The sequence below is a fragment of the Aquila chrysaetos genome, chromosome 24 (assembly GCF_900496995.4).
Source record: "Aquila chrysaetos chrysaetos chromosome 24, bAquChr1.4, whole genome shotgun sequence".
NCBI classification, from domain to species: domain Eukaryota; kingdom Metazoa; phylum Chordata; class Aves; order Accipitriformes; family Accipitridae; genus Aquila; species Aquila chrysaetos.
The window spans coordinates 6,508,531-6,527,837 of NC_044027.1; the positions used below are offsets into that span (position 1 = coordinate 6,508,531).

Below are 19,307 nucleotides of genomic sequence, written 5' to 3' on the forward strand. Positions count from 1 at the left end.
AGGCAGTGGACAGACACTCATGCCAAAGTTGCTCCCTGTCCCCAGAGAGCGGAGACCTCAAGACGCATTTCCAGTTGGGTCCCAGTTTGGGTTCAGTACCCTCTGAGGTTCCAGAGCTGCCTCCCCCAGATTCAGTGCAAACTCCCACCCCCAACACAGTGTCAGGCTCTTTCCCAGCACTGACTCACAGCCATGATCTCCCCACCCAGCACACCACGACCCCATCACCTGCCCAGCTCGCACTCACTCAGCCTCCTCCTCTTCACACCACCATCCTTGTCCCTGTCCCTGTCCCTATCCCCCTGAACCCCAGCGGGAGCTGCCCGAAAGGGCAATGCTTTCAAAAAGGGCCCTCCAAAGATACAGACAAGGAGGTTTTCAGGGTGGTTTTTACTCCCGGCATCTTCTAAGACAATTGAGACAGGCAAGAACCCAAATCTCCAGCACATTCAATCCCCCAGCATCTGCACTTCAACTGCTGGCGAGCACTGAGGCCCAGCTGGACCAAGCCACCGGTGCAGAGCAAGATCCGCTCACCCTCGCCATGAAGCCGGAAAGCTGCACAGAGACGGACGAGTCATTTAATTCCACATCTGCCAAGCCACAGCTGAGCTGGCCACCTGGAAAACCCAGATCTGTCCATCAGTCCCACCACCGATGTCTCAGGAACCTGCCAGTTTAGGGGCTCCCCCCTATCCTCCAGCTGGTGATGTAGGTCCCAGACAACCTCCGGTCTGTGTCCTCAAAAAGAGATGCAGGAGGAGCAAGCACCGAAGCTGTGAAGTCATCCATACACCTGAGCATTTCCAGGTGCCTGGGGGAGAGCACTAGTGACTGGTGCTGGTGGCTCCCCAACAAATCTCCAGGGAAACCCCCAGAGATCAGTCCCGCTTCCCAACCAGCACCGTCCTTAGATGCAGGGAGCAGCACATTGTGGCGTCCCCAAGAGCACAGATACTTGAGACTCCCAGACCATCAGAGCTACGAAGACACCATCTCCTCTAAAGTCCCGGGCAGCACCACAATCAAGAAACTCCTGAACCACACAGGGACATTCATCCAGGTACCAAACTCCAGCTCACACCTTGCCTCTGTACCACCTCATGCTCGTGAAATGGCATAGTGGTGTCAAACACACCAGGAGAACCTCATTCCAGCGTACGAGCAGATGGTGGCAAACGAGCTTAAAAGAAACCTTTGCCAACCCCGACTTGGCCAAAACCAGGATGTCCCCAGAAGGTTTTGCACAGCTTTAACAAAACCCAGCTTCCTAAGCCAATTGCTGTTATAATGATGCAATTTAGGGGATAAACAAGCCCTTAAACGGATGGTGTTATTCAGGAGAAAACCACGGTGTCTGGAGGCAGCTTGCCATGGCCATGACGAGACGGCACCAGCCGACAGAGGATGGGAACCAGTATGAGCACAGCTGGAGCTAGCCAAGCTGGCTGGATGCTCGCTGGGCTGGTCCAGCCGTGAGCGCAGTGGCCATCTGCCCAGTGCCAATGTCCAGGCTGGACCAGCTTGGTGAGCATCTGCCCGGTTCTGAGCTGGACTAGCTTGGCAAGCATTCACCTGGTGCCGAGCTCCGGGCTGAACCAGCCCCACGAGAATCTGTCTAGTGAACATCCCCATGAGCTGGTCCAGCCTGGAGCTCAGTGCCAGGCAGATGCTCACCGGGGCTGATACAGCCCAGAGCTCGGTACTGGGTGGATGCTCACAGAGCGGATGCTCAAGGGCTGGAGACAGTACTGAGGGAGGCGGCAGGATACAGCGCTGGGAAATCAGAGGAGCAGGAGAAGGCCAGGATAGGACCAGTCTCACCAGGATGCCTGCCCTCCCCTTCAGCGTAAGGTGGAAGCATGGGGGGGAGGGAGGGTGCGAAGGGACAGCTTGGGACCATACTGGGGGACTGCCAGGGGCAGAGAGCAGCTGAAAATCAAGGAATCACCCTCCCTACTCCTGGGTTACAGGAATCACTGCCCCCCCATACCATGCAGCCTCCGGGGTGTGGGTATGCCCACCCCTTCGCCCCTCCTGCCTGCACACCTAGCAGGGATGGGGCAGCACATCTGCCTGGCTCAGCCCCCTGCTCTGGGGCCAGCGGTGTGGGGGCACGAGCAACCCCTTGGCTCAGTTCCCCAGCCTGGGGGTAATGTCGGGAGACAGCAAGTCCCCCCGACAACCCAGCTCGGGGGTGAGGATGACATACCCCCAGGTCAGACTCAACCCAAGGGAAACGGGGGAGCTCAGCAAACCCCCTGACTCAGACACCCCCTCCACGGGGTAACGGGGTGGGAGACAAAGCAGCCCCGGACTGAGGCAACCCCTCCCGCGGGGCACGGCAGGGCAGAGCATCCCCCGCCCAGCCCCACCCCGGGGACAACGGGGAGCAAAGCCCCACCGGCCCAGCCCCACGGGGGGAGCAGACCATCCCCGGGGGGAGGCAAAAAGGGTAGAGCCCCCCGAGTCCAGCCCCACCAGGGGGGCAGAAGGGGGGCTGAGCATCCCCCGCCCGACCGCACCGGGGGGCCGCGGGGGCACAGCATCCTCCGCCCGGCTCCGCGGGGGGCGAAGCATCCCCCGTGGGCAGCGTGGGGCCGCCCGGCCCCGCCCGCACTCACCGACCGCCGAAGTCGCTGGAAGCCGCCGCCGCCGCCGCGCCGCTGCCTCCCGCTGCCCGCCCCGCCCCGCCCACTGCGTCACCGTCCCCGCCTGGCCACGCCCCGCTGGCCACGCCCTCCCAACTGGCCACGCCCCGCGGGGTGAGGTGGGGGTCGTGGGGGGAGCTGGGGGTGCGGAGGGGGCAGGGCAGGATCTGTGGGGCAGGAGTCCTCCTGGGGGGCAAGACCGCTCCTGGGGGACAGGACCCCCCCTGGGGAGGGCCAGAAAACTCCGGGGGGGGGCAGGAATTCCCCTGGGGGGGCAGAGAACTCTCTCGGGGGGCAGGAGCCCCCTTGGGGTTTAGTAGCCCCCATGGGGGGCAGGAGTCTCCCAGGGGCCTCGTCCAGCCCTAGAGGGAGGGGGGCAGGAGCAGACCCTGGCTGTGGGGCAGCCAAGCCCTGGGTGCCCCTTACACCCACCCCCAGCTGTGGAGACCCCCACCGTGTGGGGAGCAAAGATGGGGCCAGGTGGTGAGCCCCATACTCTGCCACATCCCCCTCCTCACCCTGCCGAGGCCCAGCTCCGAGCTGTGGGGGGACAGGGCGTGTCGCCCCTCCTGATTTGGGTGGCGGTGGATGTGCGAGGCTGTACCATCAGCCTTGGCTCGCTCCCTTGGGGGAGTCTCTTGCACCCTAAAATGGGGTTTGAGACACATGCTGTCCATGAACTGCAGCAGGAACAGCCAAAGGGCTAACCCGTCCCAGCACCCTGCCCAGCACAGGGAGGCATTGTTAGCAGATAAGCAATGAATTTGGGGCCCCTGAAACCATAAGATGCTGCTCCTACCCTCACACAGCCATCAGCATCCCTCGGGCAGCCCTCACCCAGTCCTTCATGGAGGAGCCCTTCTCAGCGATGCAGCTGGGAACGAGCGGGATCACTGGCATCATCAGAGAGCAGCAGGGGCTCCTTCATCTCACCAGGTCTCATCAGGGACATTGAGCTCATTCCTCAGTATTTTTGCTGGAGGACTTTGGGGACGTCTCAGATAAATGCCACCAACCTGCTGGAGAAGCAAGTGTGCTGGATCCAAACACCAGCCAGACTCGGAAACAACTGCCTTCAGGTTGCTTTTGTCACATCCTGGTAAAATTTCATCTGTTTTCCACGTGCCAGGGTTTTCCAAGCCAAGACAACCTCTACTTTTTAAAAATGATACTGTGATACAGTTCTCAAATAACGATGATGAATAGCACAGTCCAAGGAAAACATTTTCAACATTTACAGAAGAGGTGGATAAAGCCATCAGCACCAGGATCTGGTTGTATTAACTGCCATTCCCCTTAATTTGTATCAATTGTTTTTAAAACAGATGGATTAGAAATAGCACTTCTGTCAAGGAATGGCCTTTCCTGTCTGGGACGATCAAAAGTTTTCTCAATCATCAGATATGTTCTTTGCTGATAAAATGCTCTTAATGTATTTTAAGAAACTCTGAGAGAAAGAAATACAGTCAGGAATGTAAGTTATATACACCGTTAGTTCCTGGCCATACCTGGAAAGCAGAAGAAATGTGGATTTCTCTGTACCCCACGAATTGCCCCACTCTGGGGAGGCTCGAGAGCTGAAGCCACAGCCCTGAAAGCATCTTACTGCGGCCCCAGCCTCCCAAGAACTGAATCATCTCCTGAGGTCTTGTAGTAGAGGAGTGCAGGCGGAAAAAGCAACACGCTGGGGGCCGTTTGGTGCCTGCCAAGGGAGAGAGAGTGGGACAGGGCTTGTGCTCTTCTGCTGTTGTGTAAATCCCAAAGGAGGGGAGCGGGACCCCACTAGCCTCACAGTTTGGACGCCCCCAGGACTGGCTGGGACTCCTAACCAGCATCTGCTCTTGGCGGTGCCCAAATCCCCATTTTAGCATGGCACAAATGTTCAGGGGTACACAGGCCCTGAAATCGCTGTCAGACTCCGGGGCTGCCGCTCCTGTTTTCCGTTTGCAGATCCTCTTTAAACAATTACTCCCCCATGAGGTGGCATCACTTCTTCGACAAGCACCGAGCACCCAATTTAGCCCTAAAAGAAACAGTAAATACGGTTTACAGCCGGCGACCACCCATCACCACACCTGCAGACAAGGTGTCGCCCACCACGAAGGTGCAAGGTGGGCACTGGGAGCTAGTGGTGCAGGCTGTGCTCCCAGGCACTGGTTGGTGGTCATCTGTAGGGTGGTGGTGGGGGGGTGGTGTTAAGCTGGGGCACCCCGGGGTGGTGGCAGACACCCAGGGTCGGGGGCATGGCTGGAGCTGCGGACTCGAGGGGGAGGGGGAGAGGGTTGACGCAGGCATCGGCACCGGGGAAGTGCTCAGGGGGGCTGTGGGTGCAAGAGAGTCGCTACTGTGAGGGCCAATTGCCTCGGAGCCCCTCATTACTGGGAGGACTGTGGGGTGGTGCAAGTACCTTGGAGGTCCACGTTACTGGGAGGACTGGTGGAAGGAGGCAATCATCCCAGGGGCCCTTGTTACTGGGAGGACTGGGGGGGGGGGGGGTAATGGCCTCAGAGGCCTTCATTACCGGGAGGGCTGGGGGGCAATTACCTCAGAGGTCCGTTACTGGGAGGACTGGGGACCCAGTTACCCCACAGGCCCTCATTACTGGGAAGACTAGGGGGGGAAATCCCCCCAGAGGCCCTCATTACTGTGAGAGGACAATTACCTCAGAGGTCCCTGTTACTGGGAGGACTGGGGACCCAATTACCTCAGAGGCCCTCATTAGTGGGAGCACTGGGGAGCCAACTACCTTAGAGGCCTTTGTAGCTGGGAGGACTGGGGGGCAATGACCTCAAAGACCCCCGTTACTGGAAGGACTGGGGGCGGGGGGAAATCCCCTCAAGTGCCCTCCTTACCGTGAGCGGGCAATTACCTCAGAGGCCCTCGTTACTGGGGCGGGGGGAGAATCCCCCCAGGGGCCTCGTACCGGGAGGACTGGGGGGCGGCTACCCGCCGGTACCGGGGCTGTTCTTACTGGGAAAACCGGGGCGGGTGGGTGGAGGTCACCCCACGACGGCACACAGCGCTACCCCCTGCGCCCGCCGCCGTGACGTCAGAGGGACGCGCCGGCAGCGGCGCGGCCGGGTGACGTCATGGTCTCGCGCGGGGCGGGCGGGGGCGGCGCTGTCCCCGCTGTCCCCGCGGCCCCGCTGCGGCCCCGGGCGGGACATGGCCCCGCGCGGCCGCCCCGACGCCGCCGCCATGCCCAAGAGGGGCGCCCGCAAACGCCTCAAGTTCCGGGCCGACGACGTGTGCTCCGAGCGCGGTGAGGACCGGGCCGGGCCGGGCCGGGCCGGGCCGGGGGCGGGGAGGGGGGGGACCGAGGGGAGCGGGGCCCGGGCCGGGGCCCGGTCCTGGCGGGGGAAGACGGCCTGCTCTGGCCGGAGAGGAGGGACTGGGCCTGGGTTGGGGCCTGAGGGACGAAGTGGCCTCGCCCGACGGGCCGGGGCTTGGCCTGGGTGAGGGGAGGTGAGGAGGGGTCCAGTCTCAGCCGGGAGGTGAGCCGGGCCCACTCGGGCTTGTGGAGCGGGAGAGTGAGCTGCCTCCGGCTGGAGGTGGGGGGATCTGGCGTGGGCTGGGAATGAGCCGTCTTGGTCTGTGAAGGAGGAGCCTGGGCCTAGAGGATCAGCCGGGCTTGAGTTAGGCTGTGTGTGAGGGGGGGTGCGGGCTTTGGCGTTGGTGGAGGTGGAGGCAGAAGGAGACCTGGGCTGGGCTGGGCAGGGGGGTACAGTCCCTGGGCCTGGTAGACTGGTGGGCTGGGGTAGAGGCCTGCTGGGGGCTCCTGGCCTGCCGGGGCTCCTTCTGCTTGTGCATCTCCTGCTCAAGCCTCTGTTCCTATCAGGAGCGTCCCCTTGAGGGATCGTGGCTCTTGGACCTTCTGTCCCCTCCCCTATAATCCATAATCCCACTGACGCCCTGTTTCCCGACTCTCCTGCAGTGACGGTGGCAGATTATGCTAACTCAGACCCAGCTGTCGTGAAATCTGGACGGGTGAAAAAAGCTGTGGCCAATGCAGTTCAGCAGGAAGGTGAGTCTATACTGGGGACCCTGCCTTCCCCAGGCTGCCTCCCCATTTTGCTGGTCTCTGCATGACGTAGGAAACTCCCCTTCCGTGGCCTGAGAAAATCTGTCTCATTTAGTGCCTGACAATGAGTCTGTGTTCCTCTGCAGAATCAGGTGTTTAGGATCTTAGACAAGAGGTTTTGCAGAAAGCCTGTTGGAAGTCCAGTAAGAATTGCTGAGTCTTTGTTAGTGCCTGAAATGGAAGGCCTTTCCCACTAATCGTTGTGTGTTATCTCCTGTTTGAAGCAGAAAATAACATGATAGGAGTCTTTATTACTTCATATAAAACTGTAGACAATTTTATTAGCAGATAAAATTCTTTGCAGTGGGAATAAGGTTATGATAGTTCTGGCAAACGTGTTCCCCTCCCATGCTGCAAGCTGCAAGGAGGTCTTTTGAGGGTGTTGCTGTTCCCCTGGTGAACTGTATAAACAAGCAGTTTCCGGGAAAGGTATTCAAATATTTTGTTATCTACTTCCTCCTTGGTTTTTAGCTGCTTGGAGCAGTCTGAACTAACACGCCCTGTTTGCTTCAGAAATGTTAATGTTTAGGCATCAACTCTTAAATGTAGCTGGTTGCACTTGTTGGAGGTGAATGTTATTACATTGACAGTGATGGCTGAACCCTTTGTATAGGAAAACTCTTGTTATGTTGCTGAAATCTTACCCATTTAACGAAAATATGTTCTTTGCGTGAGTGCCTGTCATGTAACTGTACAGGGCAGTGGCACTGGTGAATATACTTTTTAGCCCTACTTCACAAGCTTTTAAGATCAGGGCACCTCCCTCTTGTTGCCTCCTTTCTAATAGGCTGGGGGCCTCTCCCTTCCCATTCCTGCTCCTGTTCACCCTTCTGTATTCCTTCTGAGGCACTGCCTCAAAGTATTGCACTTCAGCATCATACCTGGCAAACTCTGTTGTCTTTTCTTCATTCCTGCTCCACCCTGAGTCCTTGCATCCAGCATCACCTGCTTTGGCCAGCTTAACCCCTCTCCTAAAATCCTACTCTGTTTCTGGCTCACCTCCACGCTATCTAGATGACTCCGGGTCACAGCAGTTCCCTGCTCACCCCTTTCTCAGGTCTTTGCAGGGCAGAGTCACTGGGGCTTTCCCCTCCTTATGCGGGGATCCTCGGGATCTCTCCTCCCCAGCCCCAGGGCTGTGCTACAGCCTTATCTGGTGCAGTCATGACGCATGCTATGGCCTTATCTGGTGCAGCTTGCCATGGCATGGGGACAGCAGGCAGCCGGGAGGAGACGGCAGCCTCTGCCCAGGAAGCTTTAGCCTTTGGCCTTGCTCACCTCCTGTCTCTTGGCTGCAAGTAAACATCGCACTGTGTGTGACTGCCAGCGAGCAGGGAGCTTCACAGAGAGGGGAACAAAGGCCAGGTGGAATTTTCCTGAGCTTTTTTCCTCCCCATCCCTAACCCCCAGGGATGGGGTGGAGATTATGGCTGTGAGATGAGGAGAGGGTGCCTCTCTGCAAGATTGCAATGCAGTGTGATTCAGTGTGTGAACAGACTTGTGTTGTCAACTCAGATGTTGATCTTTCCTTTGCAGAGTGAGGGTTTCTTTTCCCAAACCCCTCTCTGAGTCTCTGTCAGTTGTTGTCCTCTCTTGCTTGGCTGTATTTGATGTCATAACTTACTGCTATTTGTGTTGCCGTTTATTTCTCTTTATTTTTGCCTGTAAAAGGTCATGTAGAGAGGGCAGTACAATTTGACAGTGAGGGATACCACTGTCGTGAATGCATACACTTTACAGAGTAAACTGTGCAAAGCAAGGTAGAACTGGTTTAGGAAAGCACTGAAAGTATCTCTAGTCAGTGGGTACAGTCAAGCTCTATCTTAAGACTCTCTTTCCATCTGCTGTTTTACTGTTTCAGAACCTTGTTCTGTGGTTAGAAATGAGAACATCTCTCACCTGAATTTATTTACGGTCAGTTCCTGATTTTTTTTTTTTTTTTTTCTTGCTACTCTGTCCCTTTAATTCAAATAGCACATCTTGCTCTCCAGTGGCTCTGGTGACTGTAACTATGATGTATAAAACCTTCCTGGGCTGCAGTTTGTGCTAGGTTAGAAAAGCTCAAGCAGTGCAAGCCTCCTCTGGCATGGTTAGGTGCCTCTTGGTAGAAGTCCTTTTTTTCACCCAGCGCATTAGGTTGAAATTCAACTTTCTTGAATGAATTTTACAGACTATTTGCAAAGCTTTGGTAATGCTGTTACAATGCTGGTCTCTCTATGACAATGTCTTATGCAGCTGTAACGTAGGACCGCACCTTTCTTTTTCAAGACTGTCATTACTGCCTCACGTGGATTTTTCTGCCCCAGTGAGCCCTCAGTTTACAGATCAAGTTTTAAAAATAATATTTCCTAACAGGGATGGGTCTAAACATCTCCACAGAGGGAGGGGGGAAAAAAAAAAAAAAAAGACAACTGATTCGACTTGCTGTTTTCCTCATCAGGCCAGAGTCTTTCCCTTCACTAAATTCTAGGATAAGCAGAGCTCCTGTATGCTTGGCACTGAGTTATATCGCTGATGGATTGTGTGTCATCAGCCACAGGATCTCTTTATCCTGTGGAGAAGGGAGTGTATCTTCTCTGTGTTCATACAACAATTACAGAGTAGGTGCTGGCTCTATACAGGCTGAACGGTGGTCATGCCAGGAAGCTCTGGTATGCAGGAAAACCAGTTAACACTGTAGAAAAAGAACCTGTTGTTTTATTCAGAGCTGTAAACAGCTTCAGCTAAACCGATGGGATCATCTGCATAATGTGCTTGTAATCGTCCTCATTGTTCATTCTTTAAAACACGAAGCTGAATAATTATGTTTCCAATTCACTCACCCCTGCTAATCTTTCTCTGACAAGGTAATCCTGGGGCCCAGGATTTACTTGCTTGTGTCACTCACCAGAAAGCTTTAATGCAGTTAGCATTCCTAGCAGTGGCTGTGGCAGTGGTTCCACTGAAGTATGTCCTGAACTTGGATCACCTTTTTCTCTCTGCTAGTACGGTTACTGTGTCGTTGCTTGTCATTCTAGTAAAATCCCTCTGTGGTTTGGAAGCTTCGTGTGTTCCTGCTGAGGAAGTTCTCTCCGTGTCAGGAGAGTCTTGCGACAGCAGCGATGAAATGGATACAAAGGAAAGCATCAATGGGCGAGCTGCGTCTAGAAAAAAGAAGAGCAAAAGGCACAAAGGTATGGTCGCCAGCCTCTCCTGGGGCGCTCTGTGTGGGCTGCTTCTGCATCTTCTGTGTGTGTGATGTTAGTGCTTGCTTATTTACAGGCTAGTCACGGGGCTCTTCGGGGCATTCTGCAACTTGTATGTGCACAAAGAAATGTCAAGGGTTAAATCACTTTTAAATCTGCTGGGACTTGGTCAGAGGTGGTGTCTTTTCACAAAGGCAGAGCCTTGGGCATGAAATCAAAGCCTGAGTGCTTGTTGCTTTCAATAAACTTTTCTCAACCTTGGTAAATGAATGCTGCTCTTAAAGTTGTGAAACTTTGCCACTGGACATGTTACTTCATTGAACACATCTTGGTGAAAGCAGGGTTTGCTTTGGAGAAAAAACAATGCTGCTGTCTGTGATGCATTTGTTGGCAAAATCCAAGCTCTGTCTTCCAGATGTTTCCAAGGCTGTGGTTTGTTACAAATGAGTTTAGAGGGCTCTTCTTCCAGCAAGCAAGTGAAGTTGGCCCTGGTGGCATCATAGTAAGTTAATTCCAGGGAAATGTATCCTTCAGCATTTACACTTTGTGCAACTCTATAGAAAGCAAGTCGCAATGCAGTGTAAGGAGCAAACTGTTCTACTGCACTGTGGAATCCTGCAGGAGTTTCTAATAACAAGTTGCTTTCAAGTTGCGAAACAAATTTTAACTTGGTTTCTTGAGCTTAAGAAAAACTTAACTTTATTAATGTTGATACTAAGTTATGTAATGCATCAACATCCACCATGGACTGTAGGTGCACAGTACTCCTCTGGGATAGGAGTTTAATCTCTTTTATTAAGACATCTTTCAGAATCCTGAGTAAATAAGAATATCTGAGTGGCTAGAGTTACAGGAGTTATGAGTCTGGAAAGACAGTATTCTGTTCTATGACAACCTTGTCTTACTTATTTCTGCTACATGTTTAAGGAAGAAAAAATGTAATAGACCAACGATGCTTCTGGCTGCACTCTGCCTTTCAGCAGTTGTGTAGTTTGATGGCTTCTTGAGTCAGAGCTGAAACAGCAAAGTGGATGTTACAGCCCATTGTGGGTATGCCTGCCATAAATCTGTAGTGATGTAGGGAAGTGATCACATCGAGACCTTTCTTTGGCAATGGCCGTAGCAATTATCACATGAGGATAAAATACTGCCCTTTGTTATTAACCTGCTGTCTCAGGATTAGATCTGGCACCTTCAAGTTCTTAAACACCTCCTTTATGCCACTTGTTCACAAACCTCATAGCAGTGTTTTCTGTTAGCAATGTGTACAAGTTGTATGTTTTCTTTCTCCTTTCTTCATGTTCCTAATGCTTGGTATTGTTTAGCTATTTATGTTTTTTAAAAGTTTTTTTTTTCCCTAAAGTTGGAGCAATGTCTGTGGAAAAACATGTGGTGTTAAAAACACCGCAGAAATGAAAGGAGTTTCTGAACCTTCAGTTCTGGTTGAGCAGTTCTGACACCTCTGAGAGCGAGAACAGGCCATTCTGTTCATCTGAATTGCATTAAAAGTTTCCCATCCAGGAAGCTTTAATGAAATTACAGATTTAAGAAAAGCAGCTGATTAGCCAGTTGAAGAAGAGAATTGCTTGCCCACCTTAGCAGAGCTCCTACAAAAATATTGCGACCATTTGAGCAAAGACTTGGCAAGCTTGGCAATGTCTTAATGTTCAGGGACTTCTAGTGTAAAGCATTTTTTGACGACAGTCAAAACAGTCTTGATAAAAATGCATGAGCCTGGCCCTCCTTTACATAAAGTTGCCTCTGTATTTGCCATCCAATTTTTATTTCTCCACTTAAGTGTTATCTTTCAGCTGTGAAAGGGTCAAGCATTGAAACAGGGTCCAGAAAGGCTGTGGGGTTTCCATCCTTGGATACAGTCAGAACTTGATTGGGCAAGATCCTCAACAAAATGATCTAATTCAGCCTGCTTTGAGCTGGGCTGTTTGGACTAGAGACCTCCAGAGAATGCTTTCAGCCCGAATTATTCTTTGAATCTTCCACTTTGCATACTTGTGCAAACAGTGCAGCAGGGATAAATGATGGCATGTATCCAGCAAAGGGAAAGTGTAATGGTTGTGCGGATGGGCAAGTGCATGCTGATGAAAACCGGTAGCTGTGATAATGAAGATGTACTAACTTGGGCTTGTTTAGCTGACTGTGTGTATATACATATTTCAGCTGCTTACCCTGTGCTACCGGTAGTAAAGCACATGCCTCTAGATGTGACTTGATAAAAGACGTTATTTACTAAACTAACATACCTTCATTGCCTTTAGAAAATCCTGATGGGGGTGGCGGAGAAGAATACCCCATTGATATCTGGCTGTTGTTGGCTTCCTACATTCGCCCTGAAGACATTGTCCGGTTTTCTTTGATTTGCAAGAAAGCCTGGACTGTCACCTGCACTGCCGCCTTTTGGACCAGGCTCTACAGAAGGTGAGACTCTAGAGAGTTTTTAAACTATTTGTAGGAGGCTTCAGCAGTGATCAGCTGGCTGCAGAGCTGTAAATAAGGGAATAATTCCCTATAAGCTAGGGTCCTATAATGTTTGCGTATTGACATGGTGTTGCGGGCCTCATTTGGCAAGGGGTTGTGGTATATTGCATCCTCTTTGGATCTGGAAATGGATCTGTGTGGCATATTCCTGTATGCTCTGTATAAAATCTCAAAGCATCGTGTGCTTTTCTGCTTCTTGTGGCCTACACGCTCTTATCTGACAGTGTGCTTTGTGTGTAAAGCACTCCAAGTGCTTACGGTAAGGTCAGCGCCGTTACCTTACTGAAAGGCAGGCAAACATCACTGATAGAAAACTTACCCTGCCTCAAGCTTTGATCATGGCCACCTTCCTGTAATTGGGGTGGCCTGAGAGAAGCTAAGGCATTTTGCAGCTGTCTCGGTGGCAGAAGTAAGTTACAAATAAAGTAAGGGAAGAAGAGCAAAGAGGTGGTCAAAACTTGAAACAAAGCCTTCTGTCCTGGTGTATGTCACTTGGACTTTCCTTCAGGACAGAACACTTTCTTTACATTTCTATATCTGTTGCCCAGGAGGCGCAAGCAGCGGGAGTACAGAGCAAATAGCAGCCATGGTCATCCTTGCCCCTGTTGTAGCGTGAAGTTTCCTAGCGAAGGCTCCTTTGGCATCTGAGCAAAGAATGACCCTTGAGCGCAGGCATTCAGACTGCTCAGGCAGTTGCCTGCAAGCATGCAGTCAAGCTCAGCTAAAGTGAGTCCTTGAGAACCTGCAGGAATCTGCAGGCCGTTTTGCATCCTGCAGCTAAAACACCATCTGGTCTCTCTGGGCAAACTATCTGCAAGGAATTATTGGGGACTTGTAGCATGGTATGCTTATGTGTATGCTGGAAACCTGTCTGATGCAGGTAAAGTCCTTGAGACTGTCATTTGATTTCATGTAGAGCAGTACAACACCCTTGAAGCACTCAGAGTTGACAAGAGGTCCTCTGATCAATCACATGTTCAGTTTTCTCTCAACATTGATCTCTTCATAGCTCTCTTCTGCACATGTCTGACATTCTGACCCTTCAGCATGTGTTGGGTTTTGTTGTTGGCTTTTCAGGCACTACAGTCTGGATGCGTACCTGCCTCTCCGCTTGCGGCCAGAGTCCATGGAGAAGCTGCACTGTCTCCGTGCGTGTGTCATCCGGTCACTGTACCACATGTATGAGCCTTTTGCGTCTCGAGTCTCCAGGAATCCAGCTATTCCAGACAGTACTCCCAGCACTTTAAAAAATTCCAGAGTAAGTGGAATCACTAAGGAAGTTGGATATGTCTGAGATGTTGCTCTTTCTGTTTTTTTTGTTCTCTTTCTAGAAGAAAAATTGATGTTTAGATGGTTGCCAGTGAAGCTTGGGTGTAGGATGATTACTAACTCTGAATAATGATTTTTAAAAGTATGCTGGTTACTTGTATCTGTATAGTTGCTACTGCAGAGGATTCTAGTTACTCTTCTGGGTAACTTCTGCCTAAGTCCTACCACAACATCTTTGTAATCAGCAAAAAGGCATTTGCTTCACTGAATGTCAGAACTGCTAGGGATATTTGCAGCTCTCCCCTCCTCCACTGCAAATTTGTTGCTGAAAGGAGGTTGCAATAGAATCAGCTTTTATATCTTCTGCTTTATTCTGACACTGTCTGCCAGAATACATGTTTTCTCCGTAGCAGGCATCTGGAGAGATCAGAAGTGACACTGATAGCCTCTGAAAGGGAGTCATTTCATACTACATTCCTGTAGGTCATCCATCGTCTTTGGTGTCTGGGCGAGGGAGGGTAGTGAGGTTGTGAGCATGGCAAATGTGCAGAGCCAATGTCTGCTTTGGGACTGGGGCTGCAGTTGTGTTGGGCTGTAAAGGGTTTGTCTCTGGTGTGGGCAGGCAATTCCCTTTGCTATCCCAGCTTGGAGCACTTGCATATCCATTCCTTCTTAATTGCTGTTGACCATTAACTCTGAAATGCCTTTGTGTCTCTTGTTTGGTTTTAACTTGCAACTGGCTGATACTCTGTGAGCAGCTTAAGCAACAATGTGAATTCTCTGCCCTCCAAATCCAAAGTCAAAAACCTGTTGAATGAGGTTTTTGGAGCCAAACTGAAGTGGTTTTGGTTCAATAGTTGTACTTTCTTTTCCATGCAAAATAGAGCAACCTCATCTATCTGTATGTGACATCGCTCCTTTCTTTCTTCCTCTCCCTGGGTGGATACTGGAAAAAAATGTCATACTGCTTAGGGAGCATCCAGCAGTAACACAAGCAGGTGGTGCTGCAGAGCAGGAGAAAAGCACACAGTTCTGTGTGTAGTCTTATCTCTGCATCCAGAGCTCTTCATTCTCTTCCTGAATACCCAGTTTGGGTATTATCTTTCTTTAAAAATAGAAAGCAAAACACTTCTAGGAAATTCCAACTTAACCTTAGTCCTTCTGAGTCTAACTTCCTACCACTGCTCGGATCTGGTAGCGTGGCTGTAAAAGCTAGAAACCCTGAGGTGATGCTGTCAGGGTCGGCATTTTGGAAGCATTCACGTTGACATCATAACGGCTTTGGTGCCCACTGCTAGCGCTTCTACTGTACTAACGGTTTGAGGAAGATTCTTGAAGTGCAGTCTTTTATTATTCACCTTTTAAAAAAGGAAATTAAATGGTGACAAGGCTTTGTTAGAACAGTAGAGGTTTGACCTAACCCCTTGGAGCATAAAAGAGCCATCCTGAGTCTGGTCTTGCTGTACTACTGCATTGCAAGACTCGGAGCTCCACCTGTGTTACTGTGCACAGATATGCTTCAGCACAGTGGGTACGGAGGAGGATCTGACATTGCCTCCCCATGTTCTTGCTTTCATGGGCTTTGGTTATACCTTTACGGGTCTTTGAAACTAATGGCAAATGCCTACATAAACTGCATGTGGCAAGAGGAGACCCCAGACCCGGGTGTTATCAAATCTAGCTTTTCCTCTTTAATTTCCTTTTTTCTTTCCCTAGCCTAGCTTGTGTGGGACACTGGAGCCGTTATGGTGTCAGCAGAAGTGTTTGCCCTTTAAAGACACCCCCATTATTTTTGGTGGAGCGGCAGGCCATACGGCGCGTCTGAAGGGCAGGACGGCTGACCCGCGGACGACATCCTCTGCCCCTTAGGAGGTACTGACCATTTTGTGCTTCACTAATTGCCATGACCAAACAAGTTGCTAGACCAGGCTGTCTCTGCAGGTGAACTACAAATGCCACTGATGGTGGAGTTAAACTCAGCAGCATCTGCTGCTTACCTTAGTTAAAAAAGATCTGGAGAACGTTTTTATCAGAAAAAAAATGAGGGCTACTTTCTCCCAGGTGGAGATTACTTGACATGTGTTTCTGAGCTTGACTTCACATAGCTTTGTTGTTCACCTCATGAAGACTGCTGAGATAAAGGTCCTTTAAGGACTCTTGTTTATGGACATGACTCAGAGTTGAAGTAAAGGGTCTCGTATCACCTGTAGTCTCTAATTATGGAGCCCCCATGGTGGAGGCTGGCTCTGGCTTTGTTTCATTTGGGGTCACGCTATTCTGGAATGAAATGAAATGTGTGCTTCACTGCAACCAATCAGGCCTTCTTGGCATGGGAGAGACTGTGTATGGATCACGAGGAGTTGTCTTTAACCATATTATTCCTTCTTTTCCTGCTGACACTGTTAAAAGATAAGACCAGCTGTGGTGGGCTGGCATCTGTGGTGTGGAAACACTTTCAGTGATGGCTGGACTGAGTTGCCAGCTTCTTTTCTCGGCTGTTGAAGGATAGTTGCTTCTACTCACTGGTAGGCAGGGAGTTTCCCTCCTACTCAGTTTAATACAGGAATTCTGCTGAGACTCCTGCTCTAGAATGAGTGCTGCATGCTGGGATGGTTCCTGTGGACCACACAGTGATAACTGGATTAAACTGCAGGACTCCTGGTGTATGTGTCTGCATGGGAGGGCAGTGCTGATTACCTCTGATGCTGTTTGAGGCCCTTTTCTCATTTTCTTTTAAAAAAGGGACAGTAGGTTGATCAGACTGCTATCCTGGCAGTGTTTTTGTACTCTGAAGTATGACAGTCAGTGCCTAGTGATGTCAAGACCTTCTTTTGACACCACAGTGGCTTAGGAACTTTCTCATCTGTCACCTCATAGCTCACGTATTAGTCTTTGCATTTCCCTCTAGATTCTCCTCTTCTTGATCCTTATTCTGTTTTCAGCTGTTCCTCGCTTTAGTCTTGTTTGGAGCCCAGTTTAAAGGGAGTTCTTGGTGGGTGGGAGGAGACGGGTGAATCTGTACCGCTCATCTCTGCCTTACTAAAGGGACAAATTGCGCAACAGGATTTTTCTCTTTAGCACGTCAGTGGCTACATGTTGTATCATCCAGTTGCATGATGAGTTGGCCAACTTGAAACTGGGAGACCTAAACTGCTGAGTGTGTTCTCTGAACATAATTAATTTGAATAAATGGCTCCTAACTGCTCCTATGTAATTGCGTTTGTAATTGGAAGCCTTTATGCTCTGCTAAAACTTACTTAAAGTGGTGCCTTTAAGGGTTTAATAATTTTGGGTTTGGTTTTTTTTTTTTTTTCCACCACAGTGTCTGCTTTTCTGGTGCAAAAAGATTGAAGGGAACAGACAAGAAGCAATGTGGGAATTCAACTTCAAGTTCAAAAAGCAGGTATGAAAGAAGAATGAGAATGGCTGTGACTTTTTTTGAAGCAGTAATGATTTTTCTGGGTGGTAGAAAGGAAGGTGGAAACTTTTTTAGCGTTCAGGCCATAAATGGAAACTCTGACTTCTATGATAAACTAAAGCACATTCTGAAACTACACTCAGTTTTCAGTCTGTATCACCAAGACATTTAGAATCCCACATTTTTATTTCCTCATTTGGTATCCTTTCTCCACTGTAAGATGTGAATCATTTGTTACCCCAAATAATCTAATCTTTTGGTCATTGCTGCTGATTACTACCAAAAACCAGACTATTTGACCGCTTTAGTGATCAAAATGTAGACCAAAATCTGAAACTTCTTGTTTTACCCTTGGAAAGATTTCCCAGAGAAGGGAAGAAAGCCAACACTGCCAATGAAAACCTCCAGTAATTGGTCTCAGGAGAAGGAAGTAGTTTCAGGCAACCTTGGGAATTCTGCAGCTTTCCCCTCTAAAGAAATGGTCCTGCAAATTGTCTGTCCCAAGTGATGGCTATTTGTTGTTCACGTAATGCTTTGTTCAAACGTGTGGGACTACGGTGAGAACCTGCTAGTCAGCACCAGTGAGAAGCAGCCAAACTCATCATAGGTTCCTGCTTAGCTAAATAAGTCTCTCTTTCTTTCAAGTCTCCCAGATTTAAGAGCAAGTGTTGCAAAGGTCTTCAGCCACCAATTCAGTATGAAGAAGTCCATACAAATCCAGATCAGGATTGCTGTCTACTGCAGATCACCACCTTTAACTTCATATTCGTGCCAATAGTCATGGGTATGACATTTACCTTGGTAAGTGCTTGAGAAATCTGTCAGGCAAACTTTGCATGTGTAGTTTCTGTAAGGAGATGAAGAGGACACCTCTTTGGTGTTGTGTAAATTGTACTGCTGCATGAACAAACCAATTCTGGGAATCTTAAGGTTAATGAACAGAGGAAATGCTGAGGATCTCCTTGGTTTAGCTTGTGCATTTCCATCAGTTCTTCCCTGTTTGGTGCAGCAAATACAGATGATGTAGAGAATCTGCAAGGAGCTGTGGTTGTGCAGCATCTTGGGGCAGATTAGTTGTCAGTACTTCAGCAGGGTACAAGAGTTAGGGATGCAGGAGAAGAGGAAGTCTTCCCTCAAGAAAATACCTCCTTACCTTATGGCAATAAATTCTGAGAGCAAAAACCTATATGAGCAAACTCTTTCAATGTGTATATGGTCCCTGACTGCTGATTGCTGGGAGAAAGAGCAGCTGTTGAGCCAACTTATACAAACTCAGCTCCAGACAGCAGCAGAGCAGGTGTGCTTAGGCAAGAACAGTGGTAAAGCATGGGGCAGCACATGTGGCTGTACTTGTAAGTCAGGGTTTGGGAAGTGGCCTGTGCCCGAGAAAGGTTCAGTCTGGCTTCACTTAAGAGTAGGGCAGTGAGTTTCAGACTTCCTCTGACAGCCACTTGCTTTCAGGTTCACTTCTAGCATTATTATTTGGGGTTGCCAGCTAGAGAGAACTAGTTTGAAACCAGTGCTGTAGATTCAGAGTGTAACGCTGCCAGCACGTGAAATACCTTAGACTTGTACAATTTAGAAGAATTAAAAAAAAAAAATCTAAAAGTGTACTGTTACAAACTCTGTTTATTCATCATTTTGATTTTCTGAAGCACCTCCTGGTCTCTTTTCTTGCAGTTCACCATCAATGTGAGCACAGACATGAGGCATCATCGTGTGCGCCTGGTGTTCCAGGATGCCCCAGTTCGCAATGGCAAGAAACCACGCCTTGACCAAGGAGTGCAGGTTGTGCTGGACCCTGTGCATAGTGTGCGGCTCCTGGATTGGTGGCACCCACAGTACCCCTTCTCTCCAAAAGCTTAGTGCTCTCCTGCGTCTGCAGGAGGTGGGAGGTGACAGTATCTGGCAGGCTGAAGAGAATTTCTAGGAATCAGGAAATCCTATTTTTATTTCTTAAATAAATTCTGCAGTCTCCTTGCAAGTGATTCAAGCTACTGAGCTAGTCTGTATGTATATAACTTCTGGTCAGTGATGGGCAGAGCTGAGTGTAAAGCAGAAACTATTTGTAAACACACTTTTATGTAAAATTCACGTTTTATGATTTGAAAGGAGGTCCCTGGAACTGTTCATTTAAAATCCTTTTGGTGCTAATGAAAGTGGTCCTGTTTTCTGTTGTTCGGGAAGAAGCAGGAGGTTTTGCTTTC

The 19,307-nt window shown here is 49.9% G+C and overlaps 2 protein-coding genes across 8 annotated transcripts in view; one reads left to right on the top strand and one right to left on the bottom strand.

Annotated features, from left to right (window-relative positions):
- Positions 1-2,693, bottom strand: part of PPFIA4 (PTPRF interacting protein alpha 4) — a 60,114-nt gene extending 57,421 nt beyond the window's left edge. For all 6 annotated transcript variants that reach the window (XM_041119915.1, XM_030000508.2, XM_030000510.2 and 3 more), the window contains exon 1: positions 2,625-2,693. The gene's annotated coding sequence lies outside the window, so the exon portion shown is untranslated. The remainder of the gene's footprint in view (positions 1-2,624) is intronic.
- Positions 2,694-5,762: 3,069 nt separating this feature from the next.
- On the top strand, positions 5,763-19,254 carry TMEM183A (transmembrane protein 183A). Of its 2 annotated transcripts, XM_029999814.2 has the most exons (8): positions 5,763-5,913; positions 6,586-6,675; positions 9,750-9,905; positions 12,194-12,353; positions 13,491-13,671; positions 17,005-17,085; positions 17,746-17,901; positions 18,781-19,254. In XM_029999814.2, the coding sequence occupies exons 1-8, from the start codon at positions 5,817-5,819 to the stop codon at positions 18,964-18,966; spliced, it is 1,107 nt and encodes a 368-aa protein (XP_029855674.1). In that variant the 5' UTR covers positions 5,763-5,816; the 3' UTR covers positions 18,967-19,254. The 2 variants fall into 2 exon arrangements, with proteins under 2 accessions (XP_029855674.1, XP_040975588.1); XM_041119654.1 differs by lacking the exons at positions 5,763-5,913; positions 6,586-6,675 and adding an exon at positions 7,961-9,488.
- Positions 19,255-19,307: the final 53 nt, after the last annotated feature.

Bases quoted from the DNA above. Each gene is read 5' to 3' on its own strand.
- TMEM183A (XM_029999814.2), top strand. From the start codon at position 5,817: ATGGCCCCGCGCGGCCGCCCCGACGCCGCCGCCATGCCCAAGAGGGGC. The intron at 17,086-17,745 runs GTATGAAAGAAG...CTTTCTTTCAAG, and splicing joins ACTTCAAGTTCAAAAAGCAG to TCTCCCAGATTTAAGAGCAA. The intron at 17,902-18,780 runs GTAAGTGCTTGA...CTTTTCTTGCAG, and splicing joins TGGGTATGACATTTACCTTG to TTCACCATCAATGTGAGCAC.